The sequence below is a fragment of the Hyperolius riggenbachi genome, chromosome 11 (assembly GCF_040937935.1).
Source record: "Hyperolius riggenbachi isolate aHypRig1 chromosome 11, aHypRig1.pri, whole genome shotgun sequence".
Lineage (NCBI taxonomy): Eukaryota > Metazoa > Chordata > Amphibia > Anura > Hyperoliidae > Hyperolius > Hyperolius riggenbachi.
The window spans coordinates 13,104,055-13,126,526 of record NC_090656.1 but is presented as its reverse complement, the minus strand read 5'-3'; the positions used below and the strand labels follow the sequence as shown (position 1 = coordinate 13,126,526).

The 22,472-nt window shown below is 47.2% G+C and overlaps 1 protein-coding gene and 2 non-coding genes across 3 annotated transcripts; all 3 read right to left on the bottom strand.

Moving 5' to 3' along the window:
• Window positions 1–4,948: 4,948 nt before the first annotated feature.
• Window positions 4,949–19,977, bottom strand: RPL13 (ribosomal protein L13). The gene is made up of 6 exons (XM_068259917.1): window positions 19,875–19,977; window positions 15,898–16,014; window positions 13,810–13,951; window positions 11,849–12,022; window positions 8,461–8,517; window positions 4,949–5,149 (listed from the first exon to the last, which is right to left on the bottom strand). Exons 2-6 carry the CDS (start codon window positions 15,999–16,001, stop codon window positions 4,991–4,993), a joined length of 636 nt encoding a protein of 211 aa, XP_068116018.1. The 5' UTR covers window positions 16,002–16,014; window positions 19,875–19,977; the 3' UTR covers window positions 4,949–4,990.
• On the bottom strand, window positions 8,586–8,667 carry LOC137539280 (small nucleolar RNA MBII-202). The gene has a single exon (XR_011024980.1). It is a non-coding gene; the product is annotated as a small nucleolar RNA MBII-202 (small nucleolar RNA).
• LOC137539281 (small nucleolar RNA MBII-202) lies at window positions 12,075–12,160 on the bottom strand. Its single transcript, XR_011024981.1, has one exon. It is a non-coding gene; the product is annotated as a small nucleolar RNA MBII-202 (small nucleolar RNA).
• Window positions 19,978–22,472: the final 2,495 nt, after the last annotated feature.

The window sequence follows — 22,472 nt, the reverse complement described above, 5'->3', positions numbered from 1 at the left end:
TGCCTCCATGCGGCCATCCGTCCGTCCGGCGTCTAGGACGCCGAGGACGGAACGTTCAATTGTGCAGGGGGTCGCCGTCTCGCGCGGGCACGCACACAGACGGTACCTTTATGCGGGGAGGAAGCCCGTCGGCTGACGTCAGAGGAGTCCCATGGCGCCCAGGATTGGCTGATGGAGGGGGGCGTGCCAGTGGGATCTCCTCTGCTTCTTAAGCCTCCAGGCTTCATTCATTCAGTCTGTTGTCGTGAATACTTGCGTGTTAGCGCTCAGACCTTAGACTAGATCCCAGGTGTTGATGCTAAGGATTTCACACCTAGACTAGGATATTGCTACTTTGTTACTGTTTGTTAGACTAGTTCCGAGGTGTTGAAACCAAGGACTTCACACCTAGTCTAGGATATTGCTACTTTGTTACTGTTTGTTAGACTAGTTCCGAGGTGTTGAAACCAAGGACTTCACACCTAGACTAGGATATTGCTTATTATAATGATCTCCTGTGTATGACTCTTAGCTATTACTCTGACTCTGATCCTGTTTTCTGATCCTGTACTTTTGCCTATCTGCCTCCTAGTTGCCAAACCTCTGCCTGACTACAGTTTACTCTCCTGCCTCACGATTCTGTACAGATACTTGCCTCTCTGTTGCCGTACCTTGCCTGCCTGACCATTCTACTCACCGGTGGGCCCTCGCCACTGGTGAGGTGTGAGCTCCACCAGCTCCTCTGGTGAAGCGGATCTGCTAGGCTGCAGTACAGCCTTAATCGCCTGCTCCTTAGGTGATCTGTTATTGCATTATTATTATTTCTCCTAGGCTGCAGAACAGTCTGAGTCACCCGCTCCTCGGGTGTTCACTTGGCTGCAGTACAGGGGGGGGGGGGGGGGGGAAGTCACTGCACCTTATAGTCCAAATGCAGGGAGTTCCTGACGTGAACGCCTGCCAATACCAGCCAATACCAGCCTCCAACCCACGGCAATGTTGGGGACTCCCTGTACTGTGCCCATGCAGAGGAGGACACGGGCACAAACTGAGGACACAAAGGGGCATAGAGGAGGAAACATGACAGAGGACACAGGGAGACACAAGAGGTACAAAAGGGGCATAATCCACAAAATACCCCTTCATCATGGATGCACCAGGTTTAGTATGTATTTTTGTCCTTTAAACCCAAGTGCATCTTATGGTCAGGAGCGTCTTATAGTCTGAAAAATACAGTAAATGTCAGTCTCCATATCCCTCAGATTAAGAAGTGCTTAATAGCAGTTCTACACAGTGCAGGCTAGACATGATTTGTGAAGTGCTCTTTCCCCCTTGCTGCCAGGCATCCTATGAACACTTCCAGCACTGGGCATTGATGCAATACAGATGTATTGGTTACCGCAGCAACAGCAATCACCCTCACACACTGCCTGAGACACCTTCCTAACTCCTATTTTACAAGTTTTAAAAGGAAACTGCAATATCCTGTGATTTCTTAAGATATCAGACAGTTCTGCACGGATTTCTAAAAACCTACCAATATTTTGCGAGACACTTTATAAATGTCCCCCTATGAGCCTGCTGGTATCAATACAGTAGATTCATTGGTTACCTCAGCACTAGCACTTCCCCTCACACACTGCACTTTGAGAAACCTTCCAAGCTCCTCCTATTTTCCAACAGTTTTAGACAGAAACTGCACTATCTAGTGATTTCTTAAAGGAGTTCTTTTGCGAAAAAAGTAGGCAGTTAAAAAAATGTGACAGATGACAGGTTTTGGGCCAATCCATCTTTTTAAGGGGGATTCTCAGGGCTTTCTTTGTTTTCAACAGCATTTCCTGAACAGCAGTTTAACTGCCAAAATAGCAAGATACCAGCTGGCCTCCCTAATCACTTGCACACTATTATATCAGTTAGATTTTGCAACTGTTGTTCAGGAAATGCTGTTGAAAACAAAGAAAGCCCTGAGAATCCCCCTTAAAAAGATGGACTGGCCCAAAACCTGTCATCTGTCACATTTTTTAACTGCCTACTTTTTCGCAAAAGAACTCCTTTTAAGGACGTCTGAAACAGTTCTGCACAGATTTCTAAAAACCAACCAGTATTTTGTCTCGGAAACTCTTGATAAATGTCCCCTACAGACAAGTTGGCAGGAAATTTGAACAGGACTAGGAAGACTCCATCGCAGTAGTGTCAAACTTAATCACATAAGGGGCCAAAATATAAAACAGTCCATGTCACAGGCCAAATTGTTTATTAACCTCCCCGGCGTTCTATTGAGATCGCAAGGGAGGCTGCAGGGTTTTTTTTTTTAATTAAAAAAAAAACTATTTCATGCAGCCAACTGAAAGTTGGCTGCATGAAAGCCCACTAGAGGGCGCTCCGGAGGCGTTCTTCCGATCGCCTCCGGCGCCCAGAATAAACAAGGAAGGCCGCAATGAGCAGCCTTCCTTGTTTGGCTTTCCTCGAGCGGAGTGACGTCATGGACGTCAGCCGCCTCCGATCCAGCCCTTAGCGCTGGCCGGAACTGATTGGTCCGGCTGCGCAGGGCTCGGGCGGCTGGGGGGACCCTCTTTCGCCGCTGCTCGCGGCGGATCGCAGCAGAGCGGCGGCGATCAGGCAGCACACGCGGCTGGCAAAGTGCCGGCTGCGTGTGCTGCTTTTTATTTGAAGAAAATCGGCCCAGCAGGGCCTGAGCGGCTGAGCTCGTCCATACCGCTCAGGAGGTTAAGACTGAACGGTCAACTAAGGCACTCCCTCGAGTAGCAGTTTAATATTTACCTGCATCAGTGCTGCTTTGGATCTCCCTTGTTCTTCCTGACAGTCACCTGTTCTATGCTGCATACCCCTGGCTCCGAATGCATGTCACATGACTGGAAGGAGGTATGGAAGCACAGAGCATGTGACCGCCAGGCAGAACAGCAGATAAATATTTACTGCTCCGCAGCGCTACTCTGCTATGTAGAGAGATGGTGTCAGGGGGATGTGGAAGGATGTGTTTTACCAGGAGGGGGTTGGTATGGATCCAAAGAGAGGGCCCAATGCTAACTTTGTTCAACCCTAAACTGGATCCCTTGCTGCACCCCGATGAAAGCGGACAAGGTTTCAATCGGACACAGTCACCTCTTTATGGGAAGGCAGTGTGCTGCCATTGTTATGCTGCTAACTATACTGAACATTGGAAGCTCTCAAGGGCCACATTCGGCCCGCAGCCCTCAAATTTGACACCTGTGCTCTATATATATAGGATCCAGAGCCTTCCCTCTTCTTAAAGGACAACTGAACTGAGAAGGGTATGGAGGCTGCCATATTTACTTCTTTTAAATACCAGTTTCCTGGCATTCCTGCTGATCCTCTGCCTCTAATACTTGTATCCATAGCCCCTGAACAAGCATGCAGCAGAACAGGTGTTTGACAATATTGTCAGATCTGACGAAACTAGCTGCATGCTTGTTTCTAGTGTTAAACCCTACTGCAGCTAAATAGACCAGCAGGCCTGCCAGGCAACTGGTACTGTTTAAAAGAAAAATATGTCAGCCTCCATATTCTTCTCACTTCAGTTGTCCTTTGAGGGAATATGTAACTTTATTTAAGTGAACTGTATCCTTTAAAGCAGACCTGAATGTTCCTCTACTCTAGAAGATAAGCAACAGCATAACCTTTAAAGAAAAACATTTGTTACAGCTTACAGAGCTCCTGCAATAAATCTGATGTGTGTATAATTCTTGCTTTCATGGAAGCATACAAAGTGTTAGCATCCAGCGTTTACATATTAGCTGTGTCTGCAAAGTACTGATAAAGGTCTGTGCTGACACAGCTGAGAGATCAAATTACACTTGTGATTACTTGAAGATGAGAGGGAATTACACGAGTTGTCCTCTCTAAAAACATACAGGGTGCATTGCTGGTTTCCTAGTGTCCTGTGCAAGAGTTCAGGTCCACTAAGTTTTTACCGTGTGCCCTCAGCCAGCCTATCAGAGAGGACAGGGCTGACGGGCCCTCAGCCAGCCTATCAGAGAGGACAGGGCTGACGGGCCCTCAGCCAGCCTATCAGAGAGGACAGGGCTGACGCGCCCTCAGCCAGCCTATCAGAGAGGACAGGGCTGACGCGCCCTCAGCCAGCCTATCAGAGAGGACAGGGCTGACGCGCCCTCAGCCAGCCTATCAGAGAGGACAGGGCTGACGCGCCCTCAGCCAGCCTATCAGAGAGGACAGGGCTGACGCGCCCTCAGCCAGCCTATCAGAGAGGACAGGGCTGACGCGCCCTCAGCCAGCCTATCAGAGAGGACAGGGCTGACGCGCCCTCAGCCAGCCTATCAGAGAGGACAGGGCTGACGCGCCCTCAGCCAGCCTATCAGAGAGGACAGGGCTGACGCGCCCTCAGCCAGCCTATCAGAGAGGACAGGGCTGACGCGCCCTCAGCCAGCCTATCAGAGAGGACAGGGCTGACGCGCCCTCTGCCAGCCTATCAGAGAGGACAGGGCTGACGCGCCCTCAGCCAGCCTATCAGAGAGGACAGGGCTGACGCGCCCTCTGCCAGCCTATCAGAGAGGACAGAGCTGACGCACCCTCTGCCAGCCTATCAGAGAGGACAGAGCTGACGCACCCTCTGCCAGCCTATCAGAGAGGACAGAGCTGACGCACCCTCTGCCAGCCTGTCAGAGAGGACAGAGCTGACGCACCCTCTGCCAGCCTATCAGAGAGGACAGAGCTGACGCACCCTCTGCCAGCCTATCAGAGAGGACAGAGCTGGCGCACCCTCTGCCAGCCTATCAGAGGACAGAGCTGAACTCCTCCAGACACCTCATTGAACTGAGAAAAGATAAGTTTGAGAATTTGGTCCTCATCCTACAACAGAGGGGGTGGGGCCCCGATTACATGGATGTGTAACTGACGTGCACCATTTCCAGCCCTGAAGATCACGCAGAACAATTGGCACCATCCCCGGCAAGCATCACTCTCGGAGGCAGAATTATACAAGATTTTGTTTTTATTAACAGTTCCAGAAATAGTTTTACTTTTTCTTCTCCACTTCCTGTTCTGCAGCCTCCTTGGCTCTCTTGGCACGGATGCCGAAGAGCCGGGCGTTGGCGCGCGCCATACGCAGGGTGGCAAAGGCTTTGAAGTTCTTCTCGTCTTCGGAGATGACTCTTGCCTTCTCTTTCTTGAAAACCTAAAAAACATAGCATAAATTAGTATTACGGCAGCCATACTGAACCGGAAGGTTGATATAGTGGAGATTACCCCAAAAAGGCAGTAGGAAAAGTTCCCAGACAAGTAATTTAACACAGAGCCCATCATGGCTCAGTTAGGTCTGCTCCAGCAGTAAGAACTCTTAAAGAGACACTGAAGCGAAAAAAAAATTATGATATGATTTGTATGTGTAGCACAGCTAAGAAATAAAACATTAAGATCAGATACATCAGTGTAATTGTTTCCAGTACAGGAAGAGTTAAGAAACTCCAGTTATCTCTATGCAAAAAAGCCATTGATCTCTACGACCTTCAAAGTCGTGGAGAGGGCTGTCTTCTGACTTTTATTATCTCAACTGTAAGTGAACAGTTTTCTTTTTATCTGCCAGAGGAGAGGTCATTAGTTCACAGACTGCTCTGAAAGAATCATTTTGAATGCTGAATGTTGTGTAATCTGCACATATTAGAGAATGATGCAATGTTAGAATACCTGAAAATAAAAATATGAGAATATTTTCTTTGCTGCTAATCTTCTAGTAATTATTCATAGTACACAACCAATTCATTATATCATTTTTTTTTCGCTTCAGTGTCTCTTTAAGAAACAAAGACTGCTAGCAGCTAAAGGGAACCTGTAGCGAGAGGGATTTGAGGATAAGGAGGCAGCTATCTGCAATTAAGACATTACTTGTCAGGCTGCTGCACTGCTCCTCTGCTTCACTGACCCATATCCAGTACACAGATCATGTGACCCCACCGGCAGCATGCTTGTTCAGGGTGATGCTCACACCTAACTGAAGCCAGCATGACAGCCAGGGAACTGGCATTTATTGAACAGTTAAGAAATAGAACATTATAGCAAACAAACCAGTCATATTGTCTCCAGTACAGGAAGAGTTAAGAAACTTCAGTTATCTATGCAAAAGAGCCTCTCTGAGCTCCACAACCAAATTGGTCACTGATTTCTGGAGCACTTATAAATCAAAGAAACCGTGACAGGCAGCTTCAGATAAGGTTCAGTGAGAAGAGAAGTTCAAAGGGTCATTAGCTCTGCAAACCACACTCTGTATTTTAATTTATAAGAGAGCAAACTGCAAATATGACAATATGATGCAATACTATAAAAACACTAACTAAAAATAAATTATAATAAAAATAATATTTCCTACTAATGTTCCATTCCTTATGCATACTACACATACAATTCATCATAAGTTTGTTTGTTTTTTCTTTGCCTAAGTGTCACTTTCACATCATGTGCTCTCAAATGAGCTCATCTGCCATGGATGTCATGTGACAGGGAAAATATCAAATTACAACTTGTGATTAGTCACAGATAAGGAGGAATTAAGACAGGCTAAACTATCTAAATACATACAGGGTGCATGTCTCTGTTTTCCTTCTGTCCTGTGCAAGAGTTCAGATCCACTTTAGGGACATTGGACAACAAGTCGGCCAATTCAGTCAGCAGTGCATGACAGCATAGAAAGCTGCATACTCCACTCCATACGCATTAGCAAGGCAGAAAGCGGCCAATAGTCGCTCTGTGACTAATAAACATGCCGTCATGCAGTGAATAGAATCTGCATTTTTATTTTTCCGCGATGTTCGAAATGAGCAGCGAGGTTTCACTAAACAGCTGTCAGCTGCTGATGTGATAAAAATATGCCAGTTTGTGGTCAGCAACGTCCAACCTTGACAAAGCAGAGTGTCTTTCGTCTCTGGAGGAGAGTGGTGACATGCAGCCCGGCCCAAGCATGACGACTCCGGTGTACAGATGGCCAACAACATGTAAATTACTCTGGCTAGTACAGCGAAATTGTATGTAGAGTTGAACTAGTACAACCAGGGAACGCATCCGATTGGCTCAGTTAACGGCATACAATTTGCATTGAATCCGTATGCCTGTTGGAACAATTAGCTCTTTGTTGTCCACGTCTATAAAGTCCGACAGACAGCATAAATGTAGGAGAGCATCAGTTAATGTATCCCCCCCCGGTGCCTGTGCTCATATCTTACTCCTGTGGTGGCACGATTCCTGGATTCTTCCGTCAACGTTACCAAGTAGCACAAGGCGCATGTGACATCAGTCGCTCGGGTTACAGGCAGACACCCCGTAAAAGAGGTCAGGTATCGAGACAGTGGGAAGAGTAAGATTTTAACCACTTGAGGACCAAAGTGCTAACCCCCCCCCCCCCCCTTAACAGGCAAATTTTTACTAAAATGGCCACTGCAGCTTTAAGGCCAAGCTGCAGGGCGGAACACCACAGGAGTGATCCCCCCTCTTCCCCCCCACCAACAGAGCTCTCTGTTGGTGGGGGTCTGATTGCTCCCCAGTTTATTTTTTAAATAAATATTTGTGTTTTTGTATTTTTTTAATGTCTCTTTTTAGCAAACACCTCCCTTCCCCCAGCCGGCCAATCAGGCGATCGGCTTTCATAGGCTTCTGCCTATGAGAGGCGATCGATCTGTCCCCAGTGCAGCGCTGCACTATGTAAATAGACCAGGCATGGGCAAACTTGGCCCTCCAGCTGTTTAGGAACTACAAGTCCCACAATGCATTGCAGGAGTCTGACAGCCACAGTCATGACTCATAAAGGCAAATGCATTGTGGGACTTGCAGTTCCGTAACAGCTGGAGGGCCGAGTTTGCCCATGCCTGAAATAGACTGATCACGCCGTATAACAGCCTCCCGAGCAGTAATAGCCGCTCGGAGGCTGAAGAGGGTGCGGAGCCCCCCCCCCCCCCCCCCCCCCGAGAAGGAGATGCGGGCGCACCCTGCGCGCGATCTCCTTCAGTAGCCAGCTCCAGGACCTGACACAAATTGGCGTTAGGTGGTCCTGGGGCTGCCGCCGCGTCCACACCCATTGGCGTGGGGTGGTTTTAGGTAGTTAAAACACTAGCAGTTGGCACTTTACATTTGGGTTGACACCGGCTGGAGGTCTGTCGGGTACATCGGGCGTAACGATACCAGATACCATTGCCGCGCACCTATTGAGCACTTGCACAGATTTTTCAGCATGTCAGATTAAACCTTTCAACCGATTTTTGCCAGAAATAGATTTGACGTCAATTAGCGGACATGTGGCACAGATTTTTCTCAGATAAAATTATCAAATGGAAAGGTCGATTGGCCCACAATATCGCCTGATGTATGGCACCATCGTCAGGACCATAAAGCATTACACACCATTAACAGATTAAACATGGTTAGAGCGCCTCGAACAGGACAGCGCAGGTAACCACGGTGATGGGGGAACTGAACACACACACATGGATATTCAGCACTTACGTTGCGGATCGGCATGACTGGGCCCTTCAGCTGGGTGGCCATCTTCACCTCTTCCGCCTACACAAGAGAAAGCAGAGAGTCAGCATCAGATCACATCTGTTCATGTGGAGGAAACAAGTTTATGCAATCGCCATCTACAGTCATCAGCTGGAAAAGGGTTCGAATAGTCATCACAGGATTACAGAGATTCCGGAGAAAGTGTCATCATCTGACTGTAGAATGGACGCAGACAAACAAAAACAAACAACATTTATATCGCACTTTTCTCCTGGCGGACTCAAAGCACCAGAGCTGCAGCCGCTGGGACGCTCTATAGGCAGTAGCAGTGTTAGGTCAGAGCTGCAGCCGCTAGGGCGCGCTCTAGAGGCTGCACCATTGTCATTTGTTATGTAATCTCAAGTTACTGTAAGAATTATTAGAAATATATAGATGCATCTAGTACGGTATATAACTTATGTACCTGATTACATTATATCATGTGTAGTGTGTTGTATGTGGTGTAGATGTGACTTAGAATAATTGTAGGACTTGTTTAAACTATTGTTAATCTGAACTAAAGTGATCATAGAATACAACTAGTGCTCCTGCAGTCTGTATATTCCAAGGTGGCACAGATTCGAGGCCGAACTCATCACATGGACTAGTCTAGATATGTCTACCTCATGGAGACCCAAGACGCACGTGAGTGAAACTCTGATATGAGAAATATCACAATTTGGATTATAACCCTGTTATATGTAATCTCTGCATATTCCTTGTACACAACAAGTATGTTGGGCTAAGTCTCCAGTTATCCCATTGGAGAAATGTGACTAAATATATTGTTGGTATGACTGTGGTTAAGAACCCATCTGACCAATCTGAGAACTAAAGGTGGGTACACACGTCAGATACAAGTATTTGGAAAAGGCAAGATCACAGACCAATTTTACCCCCTCCCATGTAGTATGAGAGCCATACCTACACAGTCTATTGAGCTGAACTCCCCCCATCAGATAGAAAGCTTTGCAAGATGCTGCACACAAAGATGCTGTACAGACACAAAAGATCAGCATCTGCAAAAGATCTGTTACTGCCAAAGATCCATTTCTGCAAAATGCATTCATAGTTTATGAGATCTGCAGATCCTCATACACACCTTGGATAACAGACATTCATCTGCAGATCAGATCCACCAGGATGAAGTTTCAGATCTGCAAATGATTGTCTGATCTGCAGATGAATGTCTGTTAAACAAGGTGTGTATGAGGATCTGCGGATATCAAACTATGAATGCAATTTGCAGGAACGGATATTTTGCAGATACTGATCTGTTGCATGTGTGCAGCACCTGTGTGTGCAGCATCTTCCAAAGTTCTTTATCTGATGGGGAGTTCAGCTCCATAGAATAGACTGTGTAGGTATGGTTCTCATACTACATGGAAGGGGGTAAGATCTCTGTCTGATGGGGAGGGCAGCTCCATAGAATAGACTGTGTAGGTGTGGCTCTCATACTACATGGAAGGGGGTAAGATCTCTGTCTGATGGGGAGGGCAGCTCCATAGAATAGACTGTGTAGGTGTGGCTCTCATACTACATGGGAGGGGGTAAGATTTCTGTCTGATGGGAAGTTCAGCTCCATAGAATAGACTGTGTAGGTATGGCTCTCATACTACATGGAAGGGGGTAAGATCTCTGTCTGATAGGGAGTGCAGCTCCATAGAATAGACTGTGTAGGTGTGGCTCTCATACTACATGGAAGGGGGTAAGATTTCTGTCTGATGGGGAGTGCAGCTCCATAGAATAGACTGTGTAGTTATGGCTCTCATACTACATGGAATGGGGTAAGATTGGTCTGTGATCTTTCATTTTCCAAAGACTTATCTGATGTGTGTACCCACCTAAACGCTTCACTGAGTTAAATATTATCCATAGTTGGATCAAGTAGAGCAACTACGGCTAATGCTGGGAATACACCATAAGTTTTTTTCAGCAGATAGATTGTACGATAGATAATTTCCGACATGTCCGATCGTTATTCTGATCGATTTCTCATAATAGTGAATGGTAACTGATAAGAAAATCGACCGGAAATAAGAACGGACAGTAAATTGACAGAAAAATGTAATCGTGTATTCTAAGCATAATATTCGCGATGAACAAGCGCCAGCGGCGCATAAAGGTCGTCCGCAAAGGGCCAGACCTGGCACCCACTCGGTTGTCTATAGCATCTGCCTGAACACGTCTGTAAGTGTTTTATGTTTTGCCAATAAAACTCAATTGCAGTGCCAGCCTTGCCTCTCCTCACATTATCCATAGTTGGTTCACCTATTTTGTATAGAAGCCGACTACTACAATATGCTCCTTCCTGCAGGGAAACCCTCCTAGTGTTTCTTAGCCTGCTGTAATTTGTCATCATTTTGTGTACCGATATTACTGATTCTTACTATGTATGTATTTATACTTGCATTGCTGGATGTCCTGATTGTACAGAGTTTTGAACTTCTCATGTATCTCGTGCTCCGATATTTTGTACTATGTACAGCACTACAGAAGATGTTGGCGCTAGATCAATAAAAATAGTTGAGTAAACCGTCTGACAAGTCATATCTCCTGAAGTGATTTTTTTTTTAATTTTAGTTAGCTTTTAAAAAGAAAATATGTTAATATTGTATTGACTTTATATAAATTATAGTCTTTCAAAAACTCAAGTGTCCCAAAGCTAAAATAGAAGAACTATTGACTTCTTTTCTAGGCCCTGCACCAAGAAGCTGTTCTCTGCCACACGAGTTTTATGTCTGCTATTCCTCATCAGTGAGTTGCTGTAAGTCAGTGGTGTCAAACTTGAATACAAACGGGGCCGAAATTGTACACTGGGACCAAGTCGCAGGCCAACCTCCATGTCTACTGGCCACCTTCCTCCCTTATAGTTATTTTTGTGTCTAGTGGTCCTCCCTCCCCTATACAGTTTCCTGGTGTCTAGAGACCCCCACCCTCCACTATACCAGTTCCCTGGTGTCTAGGGCTTTCCTCCTCACCTCCAATATAGCTTCCCTGGTGGTCTAGAGTGGGCCAAACATAATCCAAAGTGGGGAAACCACTTGAGGGCCAAATTGAATGGCTCCGAGGGTCAAATTTGGCCTAGGGGCCGGAGTTTGACATGTATGCTGTAAATCCACTAGGCCCTGACGGGAGAGAAACTGTCACTTGCATGCCTGAATGGTTGACTATCAGGAAGAACAAACTAAGCCTAATAATTTCTGTGCTTGGCACTGTACATACACGTCTATCTCCTCCTGTCAGCTTGTACACTCTAAACCCATTACCCATGTATTGCTACATTGCAGATCAATCTGGTATCAGTACACAGAACAGACAGGAAGCGGAGGATGCTCCGCCCATCACTTACAGAGCTGTCTCCCTTCTTTGGAGCGGAGGGTTTGCGTGGGAAGATGATCAGTTTGGAGCGGTACTCCTTCAGCCTCTGCACGTTGGTCTGCAGACCCTCTGTGGATTTGTTACGGCGACGTTTGTCCACGGAGATGCCGATGGTGCGGGCAACCTTCTTATTGATGCCAGCAGCCTGCGGGTAAACCACACCACATTAAGAAACTGCACAAAATGTATTCAAATGCACTGAATATTATTCAGACAGCCGTCAGAATATGGGGTTCAAGGGAATCATCACAGAAGTACAGAGATTCCGGAGAATTTGTCATCACATGGCTGCCAAACAGAGGAGACAACAGACCAATTCCATGTAGATTTCATCTCAATGGCCTCCTTCACAATAAAGATAAAAACTATGCGTTTACCATATAAAAAAATAAAGCAAAAATAGACGGTAAATCCATTTTATATTAATAGGATGCTTGTACACTGTCAAGCTGAACGCAAATGCACAACGCAATCGGACCACAAGCGCACTGCAAACACAACAAACTGAATGCAAAGAAAGCCTATGGGAACAGATGTTCGTTCCAACAAGGCTTTCGGTCGCACGAAAATCGGTCAGCTGTGCAATGGAAATTACGTGTCGCTACCTTACTTGTCCCGGAGACAAGGTAGTACAGGGCTTCCTGTTGCTTTACAAAGGAACCGAAGGAAATCCTCCTGCAACAGAGAAAATTCTCACTGGTTCATGTGGACCAAATGACAATCCTCCCCCTTGCTGGGTAGGATTCAAATTGTAAAACAAAACAAAAAACCCAAACACTTCAGGAAGCCCCGTGCTTCCTGGTCTCTGAATGGAGTACAGAAGACAATGCAAATGCCACTTCTTGTCAAAATTAAGTTTGCATATCCAAATTAAAACATCACTAGAGGTAGGTCAATGGCTAAAGGGGCCCATACACCTAACTATTTTCCCACCGATATACAGCCGTTTCGATCAGTGATTGAAACGGCTTTGAAATCGCCGTGCACACCGCTGACAGAACGATCGATTTCCGTTCGAATGCCCGACGACCGACGCAATACAGCGGTAATACATTACCTGCTCCAGCCGGCGAGAGTCCCCTGGTCTTCTCTTTTTTGGGCTCCAGAGCTACACAGAACTTCCTGTCCCGGCAGGAAGTTTAAACAGTAGAGCTCCCTAACTTCCCCTGGACAGGTAGTTCAGTAGCCGGAGTGGAGAAGAAGACAGCGGAGACCCGCGCCGGCCGGAACAGGTAATGTATGCAGGGGGGGCAGCAGCTCCACAGATTGTGATCGGTTTCAGGTTGAAATCGGTTCATAATCTGTTTGCAGTAAAGGTAGCCATACGATCCCTCTCTGATCAGATTCGATCAGATAGGGATCTGTCTGTTGGTCGAATCTGATGGCAAATCGACCAGTGTATGGCTACCTTAAGACTACCAGCTTGCATGCAAACTTAATGCACGCTGTTCACAACTTGGAACTGAACAAATAACATTTCCTGGTGATTTTGATTAGCCTCGTCCTGTGCTGCATACAATTTGCATGCATCTCACTGACCATCTGTATTCATCACTGTCAGATGAGGACAATTGTCCTCAGATTCTGCACATCTTAAAGCACATGTGGAGGCTGAAATTGATTTCCTTTTAGACAATGCAGACTGCCTGGCTGTCCTGCTGAGCCTCTGTTTCCAACATCCTTAGCCATAGACTCTAAACAAGAATGTTTGTGACTGGATTCGCTGTATGCTTGTTTTTGGTGCGATTCATACACTACTGATGCCAAAGATCAGCAGCGCTGCCGGGCAACTGGTATTGTTTAACAGGAAATAAATATGGCAGCCTCCATATCCTTCTCACTTCAGGTGTCTTAACTTATCACAACTTAATCTTCCAAAAAAGGCACAAGTTCCTGCATGCAGGACAAAGTGCTCGGGGCCATGAAGCTAACCTTAAGCTCCTCCAGGCTGAAGCCTCTGCCAGCTCGGACCTTCGTGTGGTATCTGACGGTCGGGCATCGTACCACCGGCCTAATCGGTCCTGAAGAAGGTCTGGGGGCAATCAGACGCGCTTTGATCTGACGTGTCTTTCGCCTGTAAGACATTGAAACAGATTAGATTCATTTCACACCATCATCCAAGCCAACACATCCTTTAAAGGGAACCAGAGAGGAAGGACAGTAAAAATAGGAATCGAATCTGATCAGAGAGGGATCGTATAGCTGCCTTTACTGCAAACAGATTGTGAATCGATTTCAGCATGAAATCGATTCACCATCTGTGGAGCCGGAGCTGCTGCACCCCCCCTCCCCCCCCCTATACATTACCTGCTCCAGCCGGCGTGAGTCCCCGATGTCTCTTTTCCGGTCTGGGCTCCTCCAGCTTCACTTTACTTCCTGCCGGGGAAAGTTTAAACAGTAGGGGGCACTCTACTGTTTAAACTTCCTGCCGGGACAGGAAGAAGTGAAGCCTGCTGGACTCGGAGCCCAGCGTGGAGATGGAGCAGCGGTGACCAATGGACTCGCCCTGGAGGAACAGGTAATGTATTGCATCGGTCATTCGAACGCCGCTATCGATACCCCCCCCAACCCGCCGGCGATCGAGCGAAATCTTCCGCACGGACAGGGATCAATGGGATCGATCAATTTCGGACGGAAATAGTTCGGTCAGTGTTTGTGCGACGATTTCACAGCAGATTTGATCACAGTGATCGAAACGGCTGTGTAACGGTGGGAAAAATCAGTAAGTGTATGGGCCCCTTTCGACTGATAAGCAGTCAATCCAACAGTTGGATTGACGTCTTATCAGTTGTGTGAAGAATAGCAAACCACTTGTTTCACAACTAAAGTTGTTTGATAATTGTGCTGTATAAAACACCGCTTTTGAGTGTGTATGGGGTTTTATGCTGGGTACACAACATGAGATTTTCTGTCAGATCGATTATTTCCAACGTGTCCGATCTGATTTCCAATCATTTTCCGACTGTTTTCTGCTCACCCCTATAGGAAATAGATTTGAAAACAATCGGAAATCAGATCGGACATGTTGGAAATAATGGATCTGACAGAATGACAGAAAATCTCAGTGTGTACCCACCATTAGGCACCAACTGGAAAAGGGTTCAGATACGCAAATCATTACAGAAAGAGTCCAGAGAAATTATGACCATTATTTACATTTAATAAAATGTACCCGAGGTGGTATTAATCACTTAGAGAGAAACTCCGACCAAAAATTGAACTTCATCCCAATAGCTGATACCCCCCTTTCCCATGAGAAATCTTTTCCCTTTCTTAAACAGACCATCAGGGGGCGCTGTATGACTGATATTCTGGTGAAACCCCTCCCACAAGAAACTGAGGACCGTGGTACTCCTGGCAGTTTCCTGTCTGTGAACCTTGTTGCACTGTGGGAAATAGCCGTTTCCAGCTGTTTCCAACTGCCAAAAAAAGCATGCAGCAGCTACATCACCTGCCAGCAGTAAAAATGTCACCGTGTAATAAATGTCAGAATGTAATCAGGGATTTAAAAGATTTTACAATGGGCAAACACTGACAATCATTTATACATAATTATTGTAAAAATGAAGTACTTTATTTTGCACTTGAGTTCCTCTTTAAAGCCTACACAGGGTTAAGATGACATGGAGACTTTTTTTTACAGACCCCATCTTGTTCACTATACGCTTCTGAGGTCTGAAACAGATCACTGTATGTTACTGAGCAGGGGGGGGGGGGGGGGGGACACTGCGCAACAGCGTGCCCCGGTGTAGTGCTGCCCATGGCGCTCCCTGCAATGTACAAGCAGTACTATACTGCACGGCACGACTACAGTCATGCCTGCCTAAAAAGTTGAGAACACAGACATTGGCTGTACTTGCCCAGACATGCACATGCATGAAGAGCGGTGAATTTCAAGAGGGTCCCGAGCAGCAGCTGTGATCTGGAGGACGTAGGAAGCGTGTGGATGATCCAGAGGCTTGCCTCTTAAGCATTTTTTTTATCCACCTCTGGTTTACTTGAAGCAATCTGCTTACTGACCTGCGGATCTTCCTGGCGGGCTGGTTAAACCATGTGCGCACTCGTCTCTGCCAGTCCTTGTGGAAGTGTGGCTTCAAGATCATGCCATTTCTGCTGGGGGCCATGACTACTTAATCCCTGGAAAATAACAGCGGGCAGTGCGTCAGACTATACGATAGTGCTTTCCAGACAATCATCTGCAAAACTTATTACAAAAGGGAATTCAAGTGCACAAATCAGCTAGATTCACACCGCCGAGACTCCTGCTGTGGACGATGTCATTAGATCCGTTGTCACCATCCACCACACAAGCTACTTGTATTCACTGTCTACGTTGCATCACACGTCATTTATACCATGCTAGATAACGTGCGACTTCCACTGGTATCTATGCAGGCTGGGACTGACTGCCCCATCATGGCAACAGATACTGGACACGTCAGCACATCTGACCAGATCCTACGCTAAAAGGGACCCCAAGCAGTGCCAAAAAAGGATTCTAGACACTTACCTGGAGCTTCCTCCAATCCACCCCCCCCCCCCCCCCCTTCCCCGGTAATCCAGCAACTTTGGCTAAAGTCACACAAGCGCAACTTTAAGATACAATCCGTTGACTTGTCAGTTAAGGGCCCTTTTAAGCTTAAAGGATACCCGATGTGACATGATGAGACAGACATTATTATTATTTAGTATTTATATAGCGCCGACATTACGCAGCGCTGTACAGAGTATATATATATCTTGTCACTAACTGTCCCTCAAAGGAGCTCACAATCTAATCCCTACCATTGCCATATGTCTATATTGTGTAGTGTAAGTACTGTAGTCTAGGGCCAATTTTTAGGGGGAGCCAATTAACTTATCCATATGTTTTTGGAATGTGGGAGGAAACTGGAGTTCCCGGAGGAAACCCACGTAGACACGGAGAGAACATACAAACTCTTTGCAGATAGTGCCCTGGCTGGGATTCGAACCAGGGACCCAGCGCTGCAAGGCGAGAGAGCTAACCACTACGTCACCGTGTACATGTGTATGTACAGTGCCCAGCACATTAATAACTATGCAGTGTTCCTTTTTTCTTTCTCTGCCTGAAAGAGTTAAATATCAGGTATGTAAGTGGCTGACTCAGTCCTGTCTCAGACAAGAAGTGACTACAGTGTGACCCTCACTGATAAGAATTTCCCTTTTTATCTCTTTCTTGCTCTCAGAAGCCATTTTCTGCTAGGAAAGTGTTTTATTGTTGGAATTTATCAGTGAGGGTCACACTGTAGTCACTACCTTTCTGAGTCAGCCACTTGCATACCTGATATTTAACTCTTTCAGGCAGAGGAGAAAAAAAAGGAACACTGCATAGTTTTGTGTGCTAGGCACTGTACATACAAATGTCTATCTCATGTCACACATCAGTTCGGGTATCCTTTAATCAGATGGTATGCGTTAGCACGTGTTTTTCCATAGCAGTGCATTGTGAAAAAGATTTCAGTTAAACCGCATATAGTGTGAACTGCGTCATAGGAAACCAGGGGCATTACTTTGTGTTGCGTAAACCTAGCTGTATAATGCAACAATTACATCTAAAGTGGCAAAACTATCTGGGGGGGGGGGGGGGGGAAGCAGGTCTTCTAACACTTTAATAAGCTAAGTACAGCGACCTCCAGCACCAGGTGTTACACAATTACAGTGTACTGACATTTTGCAGTACTTTACACAGAGCTCCAATAAGCCACTAATTGTCTCTTATTAGGACTTCATCTGTCAATGCAACAGTCTGGAGCTAGTCAGGATGGGCTCCCATCTACAGCCAGACCACAAACGGCCAGAGTCCGCTCCGATACCCGGGGGGGATAAGTTTCTACCATATGCTAGATGGCAAACGCATCCTGTCCAGGAAAACAGGAGACGGCGCAGAAGCATGGTCCGCATACCGCAACAGATCAAGTGTGATTGGTCCCCTTGCATACAGCAGGATCTGTTCAGCTTTGCAATGTGGTAAAAACTGACAACAACAAAAAACCTGTTTGCCACTATAATGGTAACAGAACCTCAACTTGCTCGTTAGATGTGGAAATAAACTGAAGCACTGGGAGGAAACCCACAGTTACAGTATACTGAATATGAAGTCCCTAATGAGGCTCAAACCCAGAACTAGCTACTGTACTGTCCCTCCCTAGAAATATCTGCTGCATTCTGCTGTACCTGGCTGGGCTCAGGCAGAAAATGTCACATTATAAAGTGAATATATACTGCCAAAGAGAAGAGCATAGAAGGGGTGAGTAAGGGCCACAAAAGTGTCACATAAGGTACAACAGGAGAAAAGATAGCAGCAGAAGCAACTTCAGAAAAAAAACAAAATTGCTTGGCATTGCTAGGAATAGAAGAATCACAAGTTACATAGTTTGAACGACTGAAATTAAAACCGGAAAAAGCTTACATTTCTAACCCAGTTCCCACACATCCATTACGCCTTTAAAATAACCCCCTAGAGTCAGAACAGTGATGCCCATATAGCTATCTGGCCCCCTACATACCTGAACAGTGCAGGCAGCAGTCTCCTCCATATCTCAGCACAGTGCAGGCAGCATCCTCCCCCATACACACAGCAGGCCAGGTCCCTCTATATCAGCACATTAAAGAGAACAGTCCCCTCCATACACACAGCAGGAAGCAGCCTCCCCCATACATACAGCAGGCCCCTCCATAACTTAGCACAGTGCAGGCAGCAGTAACCTCCATACACACAGCAGGAAGCAGCCTCCCCCATACACACAGCAGGAAGCAGCCTCCCCCACACATACAGCAGGCCCCTCCATAACTTAGCACAGTGCAGGCAGCAGTAACCTCCATACACACAGCAGGCCAGGCCCCTCCATATCTCTGCAAAGTGCAGGCAGCAGTCCCCTCCATACACAGCAGGAAGCAGCCTCCCCCATACATACAGCAGGCCCCTCCATAACTTAGCACAGTGCAGGCAGCAGTAACCTCCATACACACAGCAGGCCAGGCCCCTCCATATCTCTGCAAAGTGCAGGCAGCAGTCCCCTCCATACACAGCAGGAAGCAGCCTCCCCCATACATACAGCAGGCCCCTCCATAACTTAGCACAGTGCAGGCAGCAGTAACCTCCATACACACCTCCAACAGTCTCTATCTTGACCTATGACACTGTATTGTTATCAAATCATTTGCATGATCTTGTTTTGTTGTGAGTTTCCGTATGTTCTACCTGTATGTTAACCCATTTATCTATTGTGCAGCGCTGCGTAATATGTTGGCGCTTTATAAATACAATAAATAAATAAAATAAATACACACAGCAGGCCAGGACCCCTCCATATCTCTGCAAAGTGCAGGCAGCAGTCCCCTCCATACACACAGCAGGAAGCAGCCTCCCCCATACATACAGCAGGCCCCTCCATAACTTAGCACAGTGCAGGCAGCAGTAACCTCCATACACACAGCAGGCCAGGCCCCTCCATATCTCTGCAAAGTGCAGGCAGCAGTCCCCTCCATACACACAGCAGGCCAGCAGTGCAGGCAGCAGCCTCCCCCATACAAACAGCAGTGCAGGCAGCAGCCTCCCCCATACAAACAGCAGTGCAGGCAGCAGCCCTCTCCATAGCACAGTGCAGGCAGCAGTCTCCGCCATACACACAGCAGTGCAGGCAGCAGCCTCCCCCATACAAACAGCAGTGCAGGCAGCAGCCCTCTCCATAGCACAGTGCAGGCAGCAGTCTCCGCCATACACACAGCAGGCCAGCAGTGCAGGCAGCAGTCCCCTCCAGACACACAGCAGTGCAGGCAGCAGCCTCCTCCATACACACACAGCAGGCCAGACCCCTCCGCGGCGCTCCCTGGGCCATTTCCCACAAATAACTCCCCCAGGATGACCGCCTGGAATCCGGGCAGCTCCCCCGTATGGTTCTGTTGAACGCCGGGCAGCACAGACCGCGGATGGCGGCAGATAGAGTCACTAGAAGCCGCCAGACCATCCAACATACCTCAGCGGGAAGAAAATGGCCGAAAGGAAAGGAAGGGGTGGCGCGGTGCAGCATGGGATATCAGCCGCCGCGGCCAATTCACAGCCTCGCCGCGCTTCAGCCAATCAGCGCTGTGGCGCAACAACTACTTCCGCCCAGCGTTGCGCGGTGACGTTTCCCCACAGTAATCATGGCCGCTGCTTAGTGTGTCCATGCTGCTTGTTCCACCCAATTACAAGTTCAGCTTCTAGGGGAGCAGCCCTAAACTGACAGGTGACATCACCAACTCTCCCCCCAAAGCGACCCTTCAGTCTCCTGTGATGCAGAGAGTGGTGGTCCCAACATCTTTCCCTCTCTCTGATGCAGAGTCCCTTCCAAAGTTACCTCTGCTGGGAAGCAGGTGTCATGCTAGATACACACAATGCAATTTTCTGTCAGATCAATTATTTCTAACATTTATCGATTTTCCAAAAGATTTCTGCAGAAGTGAAAGGTTGGAAAATCAATCAGAAATCAGATCAGACATGTTGGAAATAATCGATATGACAGAAAATTGCATCATGTGTACCTAGCATTACACCTACTTATCAGCAGGCATGCTCAAATACTGACTTCTTATGAAATCCGAATAGGTGTTATTTGGATTTCATCCGGGTAATTAAATCACCTGTGCGCGGGGGGGAGGGGGGGGGGAGGGGGGTAATCTTACCCATGAGACGTCTTCTTCGTTCCGTCCCTCAGCGCCTCCTACGATGCGTTCCAATCTGCCGTCACGTGATTACAAACACTTCCTCCTTCCGAGTTGAAAGAGGAAGTGTATAGTCACGTGATGCCGGATTGGAACGCATCGTGGGAGGCGCTGAGGGATGCAACGAAGAAGACGTCTCATGGGTAAGATTACCCCCCCCCCCCCCCCCTCCTCGCACAGGTGATTTAATTAACTGCATGAAATCCGAATAACACCTATTCAGATTCCATCCGCAGTCGGTATTTGAGCATCTTATCAGTACACGCTGCAGTCCTTTTTTTGCCTACCTTCTCTCCTGTTGGCAATCCTTGTGCCTGGTACACACCGTGCAATTTCCAATGAGATTGCCAGGATCATGAATCAATAATCTCTGACAGGTCCAATCAATTTTGTGCAGAAGTGATCAGAAACCTGATTGGGCCTGTTGTAAATTATCTATTTGACCCATCGATCTGACAGAATAATTGCATGGTGTGTACCAGGCATAAGCAAGGTATCAGATGCAGTTTTCCTGCTTGCATAAATTCTCCAGATGTCACTGGCCATGTTCATCAGTGGTCTAGCTTAGTAAATGTGGAGAAAAAAATTACAATTTCTTTGCACTCCATGCATGATTCCCATTGCTGATGCAGGAATCATACTTGCTCCGACATTGTCAGTTGATTTCAGTTTTTTTGGCGCTCTTCGATCATGTTTCCTCTCGCTCTTCCTCTGCTGACCCTCTCTGTCAAGCTCTTCACTGGCTACCAATTAATGAGAGGATTCAGTTCAAACTCTTAACCACAACCTACAAAGCTCTCCACAATCTCTCTCCCCTGTACATCTCCTCACTAGTCTCCAGATACCAATCCAACCGCAATCTCAGATCTGCACACGAGCTTCTTCTATCCTCTTCTACAATTAGCTCCTCACATTCACGTGTACAAGACTTCTCACGTGCCTCACCCCTCCTCTGGAATGCCCTTCCACAACACATCCGCCACTCTCCCACCTTCGAAATCTTTAAACGTTCCCTCAAAACCCACCTTTTCCGACAAGCATATTCTCTAGCTTAGGCCATGCACCCACTAAATAACCTAATCACGCACTGCCTGTACATATACTGTATACATCCCCACCTCTTGTTTCCACCCCATTCCTTTAGATTGTAAGCTCGCAAGGGCAGGGCTCTCACCCTTTTGTGTCATGGAATGTTATTAATGTAATTGCTTGCACACTGTTAGACATTTATACATTTTAGTCATCATGTTAAATCAAATTGTAATCAGCAGTGCTGTATCTTGTATCAGTGTTCATATTTCCATGTATATCATTGTCTGTATCATTATGTATCCCTTGTTTGTTTTCTTACATTGTACAGCGCCACGGAATATGTTGGCGCTTTATAAATAAATAATAATAATAATGTTTTTCCATTTGTGATCAACCACAATAGATATAGAATATCTGGTTGAGATCCAAGATGGCGCCGGGTGAGGACGCCACGGCCAGAGGGCTCCGGTCTTTTTTTCTCCCTTTCCCCTAACTCCCCCTCTGGCGACCTCCCGACCACCTCCACCCACCTGGGGATGATGCAGGGGCCACGGAGGTGCCTCGCGGGCTGCTGGAGGATCGGGAGGTCGCGTGCTCTGCTCCGCTGCGGGGTGGGGATCGCTTGCCCGGGGAATCACTGCAGCCAGGGGAGCCGGGACGCCACTCTGGAGCCAGGGCACGCCGCACGCAGCGCCGCCTTCACGCTGCATATGTCCTGCCTCTCCTGCCGGGGACCACAAGGAGAGGGGCAGCAGCGGCTCCACACTGCCCTTGGCCGCTCTTAGATGTCTGGGGCTGCCGCCTGGGAAGAGGCCGCCACGTGCTCCCGCTGCCACCAC